This window comes from Amblyomma mixtum, chromosome 5, assembly GCF_055824585.1.
Source record: "Amblyomma mixtum isolate Tamu chromosome 5, ASM5582458v1, whole genome shotgun sequence".
In the NCBI taxonomy this organism is placed as follows: Eukaryota; Metazoa; Arthropoda; class Arachnida; order Ixodida; family Ixodidae; genus Amblyomma; species Amblyomma mixtum.
This window is the reverse complement of record NC_143016.1, coordinates 71,434,122-71,450,332: the sequence shown is the minus strand read 5'-3', so window position 1 is coordinate 71,450,332 and position 16,211 is coordinate 71,434,122. Positions and strand designations below refer to the sequence as shown.

Here is a 16,211-nt window from a genome sequence, read left to right as displayed (position 1 = left end):
ATATTTTTAATTTATTAAATGTATATTTTTAGTATATTTCTGATGTATATTTTTATTATATTTTTAAAGCATTATAAATATGCTAAGCGGGCAAAAATGTACTTTTCACGTATTTTTAAGAACGTTCAAAAATTATTCCTAGTATACTTAGAAAGCATTCGTATTGCAGTTTAAGCATAGGGACAAAAAAATGCGAAATAAATACGAAATTAATACAATACGTTTGAAATGCATTTTTAGCACATCCTCTTTTTCGCTAAGGGCGGCACTGAGTCACAGAAAATGCGGCAGCTTAACCTCAAAAATGGCCACAAACTACCGCTAGAGTCCCTGGTATTCACGTCATGCTTAGTTACCGATAGAGAATGCAGTAACAACTTCAACCAGCTGTCTGTTTCCTACTGCGCTTGTGTGCTGAGTTCTTGAAATTAACAGGTGATCGTACACGCATTATCAAACTTTATGGGCTTTACTGGCAGCTACCTCGTCCACAACCTTAGCTGTCTAGCAACAAATCAAACCGCCGCCTTCCTCGGGTGCACGCTCCGATTCACACGCGTCACAACGGCTCCTTCAAAGTGCTAAGATTCACGCGGCTCGGCAGAGAAAGCGGGCGCAGTCGAAAACAGCTTGAGCCTAGTGCGACTGAGTAGCATCAAACATATCTAATAAGAAAACATAACTCGAATTTTAGCAGTACATCTGATAAGGGCGAGGCTCACGGGAGGGCCGAGGTATTGAAGGCGAGGGCAAGGGAGGGCCAGGAAATTTTATGAACTGAAAGTTTGGTCAAGGAAGGCCAGGGTATTTTGCAAAATGTGTGTGAGGGAGGGAAAGCGGAAATGAGGGCATTTTCTGGCCGCCTTTGATCTTCGCACGCCGGAGCATCAAAATTAGGTCTGAATGACGCCTCTCTTCAGTGTACGGTCAGCGCTGTTTCGTCATGTCCTGTGTGGTGGCCCATTAAAGGAAGTTCACTTCGGAAGTTAATGGAAGGTCACTTCGGCAGTAATGCACATCAGAAATATGGGAGCAAACGGGTTCGCTAGTTGCGACCGCAATGGTACCGTAAGGGGCGCTCATATCAGCTCTAAAGAGCAGTAATTTACATTCGTTACAATTAGGAAACTGACGCGATGTGCATTTGGAAGGATTAATTTCTGGTACATAAGGTTGCAGTTAGGGTGTGATTGCTCGTCCGCATCTACCCGAGCGCAGCCGTACGGCTACACAGAAATTCTATGCGGCTTTTCAGAAGCGCACATTTAAAAGAAAATTCGCCCCGGTCCGGGTAACGAACTCGGTACCACCGCCGGTCCGGCGCAGTCACTCTAAGAACTAACGAACAAGCAATTAACTTATGAGTAAATGCATACTGACAGAAATCTGTTTTAATTAGAGGCTTCCCTACATGCATTGGTCTAATACACTTGTAAGTTGAACGTGGCCGCGTGCAACGCAATTTAATACATCGAAATTTCCGCATATGCTTCTATACGATGGCATTTTGCACCTGAACAGAGAGCTTGCGACAAAAGATTTGTAAGCCACACCACGTGAGATAGAATGGCCAAGCTCGCTGTTCGCTTTGTGCAACAGTCACACCCTTTTTCCTCTTGCACATCTTCATGCCATAATTCCCGATTATTTTTCTGCTTTTTTTTTTTTTTTACGCGAGACTGCCTATAGGAGCCAATGTATAATAGCAGGACTTTGGACTACGATGACCGATATTTCCGCAACAAAAAATGTTCTTATACTTTAAGGTCGTAAATAATTATTCGAGCTGTTCGATGCACAGCGTCAAAACAAAATTGCGCCTGCATGTGTCTTCAAGCCTTCATTTCTTTTCCGTCTTTTTTACATGGCTGTTGGTCTTTAAATCCCAGAGTAAGCTCTGGCAGGAGACAAAACCAGCAGAAACCACGAAACTGGGTAAGCGACTTCCTCACCGCTCTCAAAAGAACAATTTTTCAAGTCAGGGTATCCAAGCTGTTCAGCAGAAGACTGATGCCACTTTTGTCTGGGCATAAGTTTACTCCTAGACATGAATTCTTCCATCTGAACGTCTCCGAAAAAAAGAAGAAAAAAAAAGTGTACCTCCTGAAGTAACGCCATTTTTTCTTCGTCAGCCAGCTATCCCACCGATTTCACGAGCAGCGCGTTCTTCACGAGACTGCACATCACGCTCCTCGCTACCTCCGCTAGTGCACGGCAGCCCACTTTTCGTCCGCTACCGCAGCTGTGCAAGGCGACATCCACAGAGTTGGTTGGTAACAACTTTATTCATAGTCCTGCAGAGCGTTCGCCGACGGGGCCTTAGGTCTCCCACGTGGGGACGTCGAGGCGCTGCCTCGCCGTCGCCTCGCGGGCCTGCTGGACGGCCCAGAGTTGGTCCCCGAGGCTGGGGCTGCGCAAGGCAGCGGCCAACCGCGGCGGGAGGGTTCCGGAATTAGCACCGTGAAGGTTTTTGTTGCAGTCCCAGAGCATGTGAGTTAAAGTGGCTACATTGGCGTTGCAGACCTTGCATATATTTGTCGGGTATGTACCGGGGTAAAGCCTGTGGTATAGTTCCGGGTTGGGGTACGTGAGCGTCTGCAGTTGTCTGAGGGTCACCGCGTGCGCCCTGTCCAGCTTGTCGCTGGGCGGAGGGAAGGTTCGGCGGGCCAGGCAGAGGGCCTTGGTAATTTCGTTGTAGCTGATCAAGCAGTCTTTGGTGCTATTCCACGGACGACGGTCGCCGGCGCGGTTCGCGAGCTCGCGCGCCTTGGCGTGTGCCGTCTCGTTGCGGTTGCGATACGTCCTCGATACTTCTCCCATGTGCGCCGGGAACCATTGAATTCTGGTTTGGAATTCTACCTCGTGCTGGACTTGCCGGTTCCTCAGGACTTGGGCCGCTCTCTGTGAGATCCATCCTTTGGCGAAGTTTCTAACCGTCTGACGCGAGTCGCAGAGAACCACGGTGCACGTCGGATCCGTGAGGGCGAGTGCCACCGCCGCTTCCTCCGCCTCTTCTGCGCGTTCGCACGCTACACTTGACGTTATGCGCGTTTTGCCGCACGAATCGACGACCGCAACCGCGAATCGCGAGCGTTCTGCGTATTCCGCGGCGTCAACAAACCTTGTCCCCGTATCGTCTCCATGGCTGTGCAGGAGAGCTCTGGCCCTGGCCACTCTTCTTCCCCGGTTGTGTTCCGGGTGGACGTTTCGTGGAATCGGGTCGACTCTTAGCGTTTGTCTGATCGCGTTTGGAATGGCGACTTTCTGGCCTTGTTGTACGTGGTAACGGATGCCAAGACTTTCCATGATCTGGCGGCCTGCTGTCGTTCCCGTTAATCTTTCCAGTTGTGAAGTGCGCTGCGCCTCGGCGATTTCGCTAAGCGTGTTGTGAAGTCCGAGCTGGAGCAAGTGATGCGTGCTGGTAGACTCGGGTAGACCCAGTGCTATCTTGTACACCCTGCGAATGAGGACATTGATCTTGGCTTCTTCTCCCTTGTACCAGTTGTGGAATGCCGCAACGTACGCAATATGGCTAATGACGAAAGAGTGTATGAGTCGTGTGAGACTCTCCTCCCTCATTCCGTTTCTTCTGCTAGTGATCCTCTTGAGGATTCGCATGGCGTTAGCTGTCTTGTGCTTTAATTTAGTGATCGTTTCGCCGTTGACGCCGTTGGCCTCGATTATCATGCCGAGGACCCTAATTGTGTGTACTATCGGGATGGTTGCTCCGTTTCTCGTACGTAGTCTGATCTCTTCGTACTCGCGCTTTGTCGTTGCCGCATTCCGACCACTCCCGGGTGGTCTGCCCCTCTGCGTGGGGCGGTAGAGTAGGAGTTCTGACTTTTTCGGCGAACATCGTAAACCCGTACCCTCTAGGTATTCCTCTATTGTCTCGATTGCTAGTTGCAGTGCCGTTTCGATGTGACCGTCGCTGCCTTTGTGCACCCAAAGGGTTATATCGTCGGCGTATATTGTGTGCCGGACGTCTTTCAGTTCTTGTAGCTTTTCTGCTAGGCCGATCATGACCAGGTTGAAGAGCGTGGGCGAGATGACGGAGCCCTGCGGGGTGCCGGTGCTCCCCAGCGTTTGCTCTTCTAGCTGGAGGTCCCCTGCCACTAAAACAGCTCGCCTGTCTGTCAAGAAATCTTTAACGTAGTTGTACGTGCGTACACCAAGGTTATGCCGCGATATCTGGTGTAAGATCGCCGAGTGCGCGATTCTATCGAACGCGCTTTCAAGGTCGAGGCCGAGAATTGCTTTGGTGCCTCTCGTCTTTCCATCAAGAACGTGGTGCTTCAGTTGTATCATTGCGTCCTGCGTGGACAATTGTGGGCGAAATCCTATGATGGATGGTGGGTATGCCCCTTTGTGCTCTAAGTGGGCTTGCCAGCGGTTAAGCAATGCGTGCTCCATGGTCTTGCCGACGCAGGACGTCAGCGATATGGGGCGAAGGTTTTCGAGGCTCGGTGCTTTTCCGGGTTTCGGGATTAGTATCATTTTCGCAGTTTTCCATTGTTGCGGGAGGGTGCCGCGCTGCCAGCAGTCATTGATAAATGCCGTTAACTGTTCCACGGATTTGTCGTCAAGATTCTTCAGGGCGCGATTCGACACACCATCAGGGCCTGGCGCCGATCTGCTGTGTAGGTTGTGCAGCGCCGTCCTGATCTCTTCTGCACTAAAGTCCTTATCCAATTCTACATTCGGATCCCCATCATAAGGGCCGTGTTGTGCAGTCGACGTGTGCGGCAAGTACTTGGCTAGTAACTGGTCGGTCACTGCATCTTCACCGTACTTCTCGAGCTCCCTGTGTAATAGACGTGCAGTTCGATGAAAGCGTGTTCCATCTGGACGCCACTTAGTTCGTGTTCAACGAATGTGAGACGCTTCCTAACGAGCGTGCATACACCCCTCCCCTTGATTTTGCTGTCATGCGTTTTGTAGCCAGTCAAAGTAGCCGCATTGGTGAGTGTTTCTTGGAGTAATATTACGTCCGGTTTACGTGTTGCGTGCCGGATGTGTTGCTGTAGAACCGCCTTTTTGCCGGCGAAGCCACGGCAGTTCCACTGCCATATTACTATCCCTTGGTTGTCATTGGCCATGTTGATGCTGAAGCGAGTTGTCCGCCTGCCCTTGATGGTGACTCGGTCCCACATCACAGCTAGCCGGCACGTGTCCGTGTTGCGTGAATACGGAGTGATTCATTATTATCTGCATGTTTCCTTCGAGGTTAGTGGTCCTGTTTGCTAGCCCGAGGACTGTTGCGTGAAGGGTCTCAATGGTACTTTGCATTGTGCACAGCATTGTCTTGATGTCTGTAATTTCGGCTGGAACCTGGGTCTCGAAACCACCCTCGTGCTGTTGTTGTAGCGCGCGTTTCTTCGGGGCGGGCGCGTTCGCGTCCGGAACGCTCGTTGGCGCCTGCTGTTGTGCGATTTGTTTGTTTTGTTCCACCACGGCGTGCTCGCGTCTGAGTTCTTGCACCTCCAGCATGAGCTTTTGCACTAGTTCGCGCATTACCGCGTTCTCTTTTCGTATTTCTGCGTTCTCTTTCCTGAGCGCCTCTAAAATGCCATTATCGGCTTTGTGATTTTGCTGATTTTGCCCTGGGACTACAGGCGCTGTTACGACCCCCTCCCGCGCGGTGCCCCGGACAGTATCCGCCCAGCTCACCTTGTCTCCGGGAGTTGGTGTCCTGGATCTCGATGTTTTCTGATCGCGGCTGTCCCTTTGCCGGCTGCGGGAGCGGGATCCGTCACGCGAACTCGACGTTGATCTCAGTCTGGGCGGCTGGATGGGCGGGAAGTCTTGCTGCGTTAGTTGGGCATTTGCGTTTTGGCGTTCCCATCGTCGCCTGCGAATCACGTACGGAGTCTTGTACCTTGCCTTGCATCCCTTGTCGGCCGTCATGTGAGCGCCGCCGCACAGGTTACACTTGGGCGAGCACTGGTGTCCCTTGTCGGGGTCGCGGTCTCCGCATCCCCTGCATATGCGGTTGGCGGGATTTGGGCAAACGTCCATGCGGTGGCCGAGGCGTCCGCACTTGTAACAGATGTCAATTTGCTTGCGATACAACGTGCAACGGACGAGTGTTGCGCCGTACCTGACGACGTTGGGCACCTTGAGTCCGTCAAAGGCAATAACGACCGTGGTCGTAGTGCCTATGCGTTTGGCCGCCAGTGCAAGTGGGTTTCTCGGGTTTACGATGTTCTCGTCCAGTGCCTGGGGTCCGTGCGCAATGGGGATGCCATGAATCACTCCCTTGGTTGTATTATCGGGTGCCGTTTCATACGCGTTGACTGCATGTGATTTTCCTTGGATGTCAATTTGCCGTATTTTGGCATAGCGGTCCGCGTTCGTTCGTTTCGCTGTGCTGACGACGACGATGTTCTGGTGTGAGTTGGGACAGACCGTGTCTTCTGCACCTTCGTCTCCCGTTATGCCAGCGGCTGCGAAGATTGCGGCGGTGACCGTCGGGGCGCCGACCTTAACGATGTCGAGACCGCCTTGTGGTCGAACCACGATTTTGATTTCCTCCTTCGGTAGTCTGGGCATGCGTCCCGCTTTAATAACCTTTCCTTTGACATTCTTGGGTTTCGTACCTTGCTGGCTGGTGCCATGCGCGTTCGTTCTTGCATCGATGTCGTGCGTCGAATTCGTACCGCGGTCTCGGGTTTTCGAACGCCGCTCTCCGGCGGTCTTCCATCCGGCTTCTTCGGTAATTTCTTCGGCGGAAATGTCTTCCCCCATCACTTGCACGTTCATTCTTGAGTGACGTTCGTCGGCTTGTGCCGCTTCGTTCAAAACAGTCCGTACACTTGGTGCCGCGTTCGTCAGCGGCACGCAGCTGTTGCGCCCGCTAGGCCTAGCGTCTGGCGAACGCGCCTAGGCCCAGCGAAGCTACGGCGTGGTCGGAATGCAGATAATTCAATATCTCTGAGAAGAATGGTGGCCCACCTCAAACAGAGTAAGCAAAGCCTTTTTCTTTCTGCCCCATTAGTCACTCGGAAACCTTCTCCGATGCATAACTCCTCTGCGCCAGAGAAGCAGTGATCTTTTCGGTGTCAGGCTGTAGCTTCTGCTCTGTCTCAAGAAATACGTGGACCCTCGGCTGCACCCCAATGTGACCAGGCTTCTCTGGTGCGAAAGTGACCGTCTTTCCCGCATTAGTCACGAAGCAGGTTATAGATTAGTGATAAGAGGGCTCCGTTCCTGCGGTAGGCCTATACGTCGACGGTGGTAGCGGCGCCCGAGGCAGCCGGGCTGAGCGCGTTATGGTGCAAGATGCAGCGAGCGCGCCGTGCTTTCTAGGCGGGATACAGAGAATGAAGCTGGAAAGATACTTAATGCGATGAATTTTACTAGTTTTACTCTACACTGAGGGGCAAAAGACAAGTGAAATTTACGACTGGACCGGCAGGTGATGTTCATGGCACCCGTGGCGTTAGCATCATTCGGGACTCAGTAGGCAGTCGTCAGTGTTGCTTGTGTTGCGTTCTCGTGATGGCAGCTACATGTGAGATCGATGTTTAGCAAATGTTTTTTGCATAGCAGATTTGCCGTTTTTGAATTAAGAGAACGCACGCATGGCTCTGATTATGTGAGCATCGCATGGTATTAACATCAAACGTCCTGCACACCTTGTGCGACTGCGGAAACCAGGCCAATAAGTCGGATGAATATTGTGTGAACCTACGAAACCCTACGAAATGCAAAATGGCCGTTTGCTGAGATGTCATCAACATCATCATCAGTCTGAGTACACCCACTGCTGAGATGTCAGTGCATATTAAGGGAGCCCAGATCGTAGACACTAAACGAGACCTGCCCGAAGGCGCCCCTCATAACCAGCGTGCAGCTTCAGGATGTTAATTCCCAAATACCATTCGCATGGTCGTTCAATGTTTCGTGAAAATTTTTAAGACACATTTTTTTTTTTTTTGACGAGACACTGACACTACAGCTTTAGGTCAACGGCATCCCAGAGGGCCGGTTGAAGTAATTATTTTGTATCTACCACTCGCTGGGATCATTGAGTAGTGGTTAGAGCAATTTAGCACCCCCGTACACAGCAACGGCCTTCCTCGACGCCACGTTTCCGCAGAAGTGAATAGGAAATCTAGGGTCCGTGAACTGTCTAGCCAGGCTGTCCTCAATGCTACCTCTGGAATAGTTTTCGTGAAGTTACATAAAGCGCGGGATACGCAGCACACCAAGCTTCCACACTGGAAGCTTTTCCACAATTCCACACTGGAATTTTTCTTTAACTACAAAGTTCTGAGGAAGCTGTATAGCTTTCCTTTGAAGCCGTATGGCTGCGCTGATATGCGCGCTAAATGTTTTAGATATCTAAAAAAATGCGTCTGAGCTTTACAACTACCAACATTCATGTTCACGTTGGTGCAATACCGCTTGTGTCAAACCTCCATGGCTGTAATAACAACAAAAGTAACACTTGCAGAAAGCCCACGCCTAACACAGGGCTATAGCCGGCATAAGCCAAGGGACGAAACGCCTAAAGAAAATTTCTTAATAGACGCCAGTAAGAAGGAAAAAAACGGATACAAAATAAAAATAAGCAGCAAGTGCTAGTTCTTTCACCGTCCATCTGATACCTTACAGCTCCCGGTTCTCCAACAAGCCTCCTCGTGTCCAAGCCACTATCACGGCCCTCCTTTTTCGACACCAGGTAAAATCCCATCTTCTCTTAACTGCTTTGTCTTCAGTGTCCTCTGCACTCTCCACCTCCATCCGGTCGGTATACTCCTTCCAGTTATTCTAAAGTTATGCTGTATATCTACACGGTATTCTTGAAGGCTCAAAGTGCCTGCGATCTCTGCGATTCCCTTTTATATTTAATTGATTGAGGGTAATAAACTCTTCTCAGAACATGCTGTCAGTTCCCTCTTTTGTACAGAAGAAATAGTGTCCGCATTGTTTAGCTTTGGCCTTAAGCATTTCTCCCTGGAACGTCCTTCTCTTCGCGCAGAAAGTAAGGCGACTTCAAAATTGTTTATTTTCTAATTTCTTGATCTATCTCATGGAGTTGAAACCTTAATTTATTCATCTTTTTCTTTTTCTATTCCACTACCTCTGAATCTCTCCTTTTTTTATTGTAACTACCAAACATCATAGGTTCTCATTGAGACACCGTCACTAACCTGCGCCAGTTCACCACCTGACAACGTTGATTCAACGGCTGTTCACCATGCCTGTCGCCACGAATGTTGACAGCGGCGGTGGAGAGCAGCACGAGTTTGAAGACTCCGGTGAGCCAAGAAACGCCCTGCCTACGTCGGTCGGGTCCGTAGCCTCATGCAGCCACCGCCAGATCCAAGGCGCGCACATCACGCTGATCTGTTCCTGCTCACGGCCCAACACGGCCGATGTCACAATGCAGGTATGCAAAATACGGAACTGGGCGACCCGTTCACTTCATATGCGGCCCCGTTACCAACACATATTTAACGATTTGCAAACCCGCCAACAAAATGGAATGCGTACCATGAATAATTCCAGGACAGGTCGGAAAAAAGAATTTATGGCTACTTAGCTTATAAAGTCAAATAATTTTACGGAAATGCTTGCATACCACACGTAAATAGATGAAAACTAAAACCTCCGCACTCTGTACGTGGTTGGAGAAAAAATGCTATCGTCGTTGTCGTAGGGGCAAGACTTCATTGGCGCTGATAACTGTTATGTCTGTAACGTTGAATACGAGGGGCGAGGAACAATGAGCCATACAGAAGCTATAGGTGCCGCCAGACAGGGCTGAACGCGAACAGCTCGAGCTTGCTTTTTGTTGTTCTCGGTCCAAGGCTTTTGAGTCGCCATTCTAACGTCGGTAAGTATGTTTATGGTGCTATTCTGGCATTCCTTCAGGGAGAGTGAGTTATATACAAGGCCCAGAGGTAGGCCTTAGAAAGGCAGGTATGCAACAGAGGCATGTTCCCTGATATGAAGAATGCAGATAGTTTAAAAGCGGTCACGCGGACACTAGGCATAAGCAATATCAGAGGGTTACGCGCTAAGAGAAAATGAGGGCAATGTCATTAAGAATATTGGTAAAATAGTTAAAGTAGCTGATGGATTCTGCACAGATCGACAAGCACTCGAAACAATTTTGTCCATAATGACTAAGGCAGTGCAGCGAGAAATTGCACATTGATACTGGGATGACCCATGAACGAACTATTACTGAAAAACAATTACACCATACTTTAATGTAATGCAGCTGTGTAAATTTAAGACTAAGGGTTCAAAATAGGAAGTTTCAGTCATTTTGCAGTTGATAAACAAAGAAAAAAATTTTTCGAAAGGGTAACATGCCTCCTGCAGAGAACGAACCCACAGACGCGAAAGTTTTACGTGTCTGATTCGACGGTTTCAAGCCTCAGTCGCTTGCGGTGTTCTTGCAAAGTGACCTATCTTTAAATATTCCTTGGTAGGCTTGTACACTCGCTATGAAAAGTTCATGCAACGCAACATAAGTGAATAAACTTGATTTCATCGCCGTATTGGCACACAGCCTAGAACAGACACGCGTACACTATTACAGAGCCTGGGTGTTGCGTAGTGCGTAATTAAATTTCGAGCAGTTCACCCTGGACGCAAAGAAACAATTTCTTTATTAAAGGTATGTTCGATACCGTCCTAAGAAAGTTAACCAGCGCCAATTTGCATACGCTGAAATGCCGTGAGGCCAGCCTGCTGTCACAAGTTTCTATTCAGTTACTTTAACGTTTTTGGAGTGGCTACACACAGCTGATGCAAGCGCAGGCCGCTGGGATCATACACACGCTCGCCGAGCCTGCCCCTCACTCTGCCAGAGAGCATGACGGACTCGGCGCCAACGCCCAGCTGTGCATCCTCAGCGACGAGCTGCTCTCAATTCGCCACCTCACCGAGTCGCGCATGGAGCATGTCAGCAAGCAGCTCTGTGCTGATCCGCGCTGCCGGTGAGTGTCGCGTGTTATCCACGAATACGTGCAAATGTATATGCATACGCACCTCCGTCTGAGTGTATAAAGAAATAATCGCAGTGAATGCGAGTTAATAGCTCAACCCGCGGCATCCCTTTGCACTGCAGCAGTGCTAAGGCGAGAGAAGCACACAGCGGCAGTAACGGGAGGTTTCGTGACATGTAATTCAGCTGGGGTACACCTCCGGCTTCTACATGCAAACGTACAGAAAGCACAGGTATTTCTCTTGCACCGATTTAACTAACATTTGATTCATTAAAAGATATATATAGATCGTAGTGAATGCTCCAAGATTCTGGCTTAGGATCCTGAGGTTCATGTTAAAAAACATACTTTAAGAACTTTGAGAAATACTTATTGATTCTAATGACAGCTTCAGACAGCCCGTGTTATTGCGTCCGTATACGGCACGTGAGTGAACGTGGTGCCTCATACGTCGTTATGTTCCTGCGTGACAAAATAATAAGAAATGGCTGTAAATCGATGTTCGCCTATTAAATGGAGATTTGTTTGAAGTTACTCTTTCGAATAAAAGAAGTTCCATCTATGTCTGTCAGGAACTCTGCTGGAAAGCTTTCAGATACTTTCTTGTATTCATGTAGGCGAAACGCTTAGAAACACCAGGGTTCTCAGTTATGTGCAAGACGGCTGCACTTCACAGTTCATTCCAGACTTACCGTGCGTAAGGGATATAAAGAGTGGAAGCCCGGTTTCCGATCGAATTCATACGTATTGTTTTATAAATTGATAGCCTGTTATCATGTATAGTTCCATGCAGGATTTGGGAGTGGGGGGGGGGGGGGGGGGAGGGCGGAGAGGGTCATATTTGGCTCCGGCTGCAACCCCCAAGTGCAAAGGCGACCCACTCAGGCTTAGTTCTTTCCTCCTCCAGCACGAAGCCTTCCTGGACATGGATGGACGTTATTTCATATAATGGCATCCTTAACCTTCAAAGTACGACAGTGTAATCGGAAGTGAGAGGGAGTTAAGTTTTTGTGGCCGTGTTGCGGGACAGTTTCAAGCTTCCGAACAGACTCTACGATAACCGGATAATTTATGGCCCTATCCTCAACAATGGCTAAGTTTGGGCTGCAACTTCCGTTTGGAACTGTTTGTTCACATTCCCCTCAGCTCCTAAGATTATGTTCGTTTCACTTGACTTGTATTAAGCTACGAAAAAACACAACGTCTTCTCTTTTTTCACTTTCCCTTCCTCACCTTCCTGGAGTGCTTGCCTTCACTCGGACTAGGGAGATATAAGGAGTCTTTGCAGAGCAAGCGTTCTTCACAGGGTTTCAGTGCTGGACCAAATAAAGTATTTCCTCCTCCTGCTTCTCCTAAAATTTGATTAATGCAATGTGGTACGTAATTGTATTGAACACGTCAGGATGACTTTTGCGCCTGATTTGTTAATTAGCAAACATAAATTAGCTAGCTTTGTAACCTTTTTGTCAGGCTCAAAATTTTCATCGTTAAATTTGTGGAGCTAGTGGAAAAAGGCTAATTCAAGCTAGTTTATTCAACGAAACTTTAGCGTGGTTGCTTTTGCAGTATTAAATAAAACCCATGAAATTTAAAAATTGACACGTGAGTATGCGCTCCTGCATTGCGATGCCCCTTCAAACGCAGCTCGGTGGAAGGAACTCAGTTACAGGAATACTCAATGAATCATCAAGCCGGCGCTCACACCGAAGACCTATTGACATGCGTGGCCACTTCGCTTTCTGGGACACACGGTGCTCCAGCAGGAGCGTGAAAACGTCGACGCCGTTTTACGTCATAGCATATATAATACGTTGCCGTACGACATGGTCACAGCAATGCTTGAGCATCATGATCCTAGAGAGACTGTGTCCACTCTGAACGCCATACCATCCCTGTCACTAGTGCCCTGTTTATTCACTGCGGCTATCTGTGACCAGGTGCCTCCCATATGATTGTGTTTGGGGGGGCTCTATAATAGCGATACTGGACGGCATAGTCACATGGCAGTTTTGCAATCCCGCGAGATTTATTTAGGCTCAGAAGAAAAAGAAACTGCACTAACGTTACTTTTCACGAAACCAGTTTAAATGAGAATTTCTCAACTTGTTCTACAACCCTGACACTGTAATTAGTGTTTACAATTAGCAAATCAGGCGCATACATAAGTAATCCTGGCCTTGTCAAGACTACTGCCTACAGACCTGCGCTAGTAGGCTTCTAACAAAGCACATTACCTTTTTTTTTTTAATCTAGACAGAAGTTAGCTGAGTCAACCTGTGTGTACGTTGACCTTGTACTCAGGGGTCCACAAAATTCACTTCTCCTTTGGATCGTGATATAGAATTCTAGAGCATGCCTGAAGACAGTAACGTTGCTTCATATTGCCAGTGTCGGCTCCGTTTTTCGGAAAACATAGCTGTCAACCATCGTCGTATTGTAGTTCGCGCAGCAAAAAATGTTTAATAAATTTAATTTCTAATACGTTAATATGATTTTTATTACGCTGCCTCTGTTTTTAAGTGACTGCAGCGGGTTCTGATTTACGTCTCTCGCGGCATCGATTTGGTTTGATTTATTGGACTTTAATGTCCCAAAGTGACTCAGGCTGTGAGGGACGCTGTAGTGCACGCCTCCAGAAATTTTGACCACCTGGGGTTCTTTAACACGCACTAACACCGCACAGTACACGGGCCTCCAGAATTTCGCCTCCATCGAAAACCGAGCGCCGCGGCCGGGATCGAACCCGCGTCTTGCGAGTCAGCAGCCGAGCGCCGTAACCACTTAACCACCACGGCGGAGACCTCTCACGGCAGCATTTGCTCGCAATGCATGCTAGTTTTCCGATTCCGCCCTTGTTCTGCCAGTATGTCTTCGCAATGCATTAGCAGATACTTTGTTCGCAACTACCTTTAATGTTCAGCAGAAATCACTTGGACAGCTTTGAGCTTCGCTGAAATCACCTTATTTCCTGCCGAGTATTTGTTTTGTATTCTTTAACACTTTTTGGGAGGTGTGCGCGATTCGGAGAGGGCGGGGGAAGTAGGATTTGAAGTGGGATGCCTGAGGCACGTTGATTATGATTTTGCTATTCACAATACTATAAGGTTGTCTGCCGGATTTTTCTAGTCTTTTGCCTTCAAATGACATCTTTTTAGGCATTGTGGCAGCCTTGGGTTTCACCCGTAAAATTCAAGAGCAAAGGAAAACTATAAAAAGGACAAAAATGAGCGGTTTCTAACTGTATTCGTGTAAACAGTACTCATATTCACAAGCATCGTTTTTCCGTTCTACGCAGGTACGATCACAACCGGGTTGGCCGCCTCGAGTCCGAGCTGCTTGGATGCGAGTGCGAGCAGAGGCCCAGTGCCAGAAGTGACCTCATCACCGAAGCGATGAAAAACAGGCGCGCGGCCCGCACAGCCCTTGGCGAGTGGCGCACACTCTACCATCTGGAGAGTGAGGAGCACAACCAGGGCTCAACGCTGCAGATCCGATAGGCGGCCGCCTCGGGGTGCGGGCTGCTGTGTTTCGATACGAAACCACCAGGAGCCTGCCCCACCCCGAGGAGCGGTCCCGGGCACGCGTCGCTGCTCCGAGACGGGAGCTCGTCGGACAGCGACAGTTCAAACCAACGCGCTGCCCGGAGATTTCATATTTGTCAATCCCCGTCTGGACTGAGTTCGCGTGGCACCTCTGGCGAATCCGGAGTGTGTCCTAGTTACCCGACTGCTGGGCCTAACTGCGATATCCTTTTTCGTTACTTTCCTTAGCAATCAAGGAAGCATCCAAACTTATTACATATTATTATTTTACAAAGCAATCAAGCGAAAACCTCGCCGTGTCCAAGAGCAAGACCGTATGAACTGCGCATGGACACTTCGTGAACAAAGTCATCGGCAAGATGATGTGTATGGGGTTACGGATAGTGCAGAAGAATCCAGTGTCACTTGGAACGGGTTTGCACTTTTGCAAGTGGGACAAATGGCCTTGGCACCCGCAGCACCCTATTTATATCTAACTCGTAGTGCGCCAAGTGCGCTGTCACGTAATACCAGTGAAGTATCTATACCTCATGAACTTGGAGCTTTTTTCTCTTTATTTAGGGCCATGCTAAACCGGGATGAAGTGAAATGATCCTGTCATTGAGAAGCAGTCATATTTTACTTTGACCTCAACGGCTAACTCCTATGCAAGTACTTCGCAAGTTTCCAAGCGGCTTCTCGCAGACCTCACTGCTGACTGCCTCGGCCCGCGAGTTCGCGCAAATCATCCTACTTAGTGCGGATGTGACAATCGCACGGAGGCGGGGTGTGGAAATGCCAGGATTGTTAAGAAACCATTCAGGCTCGTTCGGCCGCTATAGATGTACAACCGCCATGGCCATTTATTGTGCCTGTCGACGTCGGGACTGCTTGTTGGGCGCGAACTCTGCCCGAGATGGAATATCGTCTCGTGATGGTTGTGCTGTAAGCGCAAGTGAATTAGTGTGGGCCTGATGGTTGAAGCCCGCAGTCGCTGTGGAGTGGCGGTCATGAGTAATAAACGAATTCTTGTGCAAGTAGCGTGCCTTTATTAGTGCAGAAGCATTCATAGGCTCACAAACACCACCAATTTTGTCCGCCTGACCTTTGCCGATTTGTACCAGAGTTGATGTCCAAGGATAATTTACCGAAGTGAATGATTTGGCAACCTCCAAATTTGGCCCTGGCAATTTCCATGATTTGGCCCTGGCCACCCCCGGAATTTTACCTTGGCTGACTGGGGCCAAAATTAATGCCCAGCAATAACTGGCCGCGCCCAACACGATGATACCTTGAAATTTGGCCCGGGTCATTTCCCAAAATTTGCCCTGGCCACCATCTAAATTTCACCTTGGCTGAATTATACCAAAAACTAGTGCATTCACACTATATTCGGTTCAACCAAGTTAAAATTCTGACAATTTTATACTCATTTATTGAAAATTGCGGGCAATGCCTTGAACTAAGGCAGAGCGTTATCGGTTCCAAGATTCGGCTGTGAAAATGCAAAAATAGTCCTAGTCCGTGTGATGTCAGTGCACGTTAATGACCGGGGAGCAGCCATAATTCCCGTGTACTTTGAGGCATGCTTCCTACAAGTTTTCTCAGCAAGTGAATACATAGACCATTCGGGATTGCTTTATTCTTCGCACTCTGTTTTTTTCTACACTAGAATTCTGGTTTTCTTTAAAAAGTCACAACATAGAAAATACTGGCATGATAT

At 48.7% G+C, this 16,211-nt stretch overlaps 1 protein-coding gene across 1 annotated transcript; it reads left to right on the top strand.

The window, feature by feature from the left end:
* Window positions 1–458: 458 nt before the first annotated feature.
* LOC149342616 (uncharacterized) lies at window positions 459–15,978 on the top strand. Its single transcript, XM_089544993.1, has 5 exons — window positions 459–6,964; window positions 8,620–8,686; window positions 9,133–9,397; window positions 10,780–10,958; window positions 14,263–15,978. Exons 3-5 carry the CDS (start codon window positions 9,206–9,208, stop codon window positions 14,462–14,464), a joined length of 573 nt encoding a protein of 190 aa, XP_089401119.1. The 5' UTR covers window positions 459–6,964; window positions 8,620–8,686; window positions 9,133–9,205; the 3' UTR covers window positions 14,465–15,978.
* The last annotated feature ends 233 nt before the right edge of the window (window positions 15,979–16,211 follow it).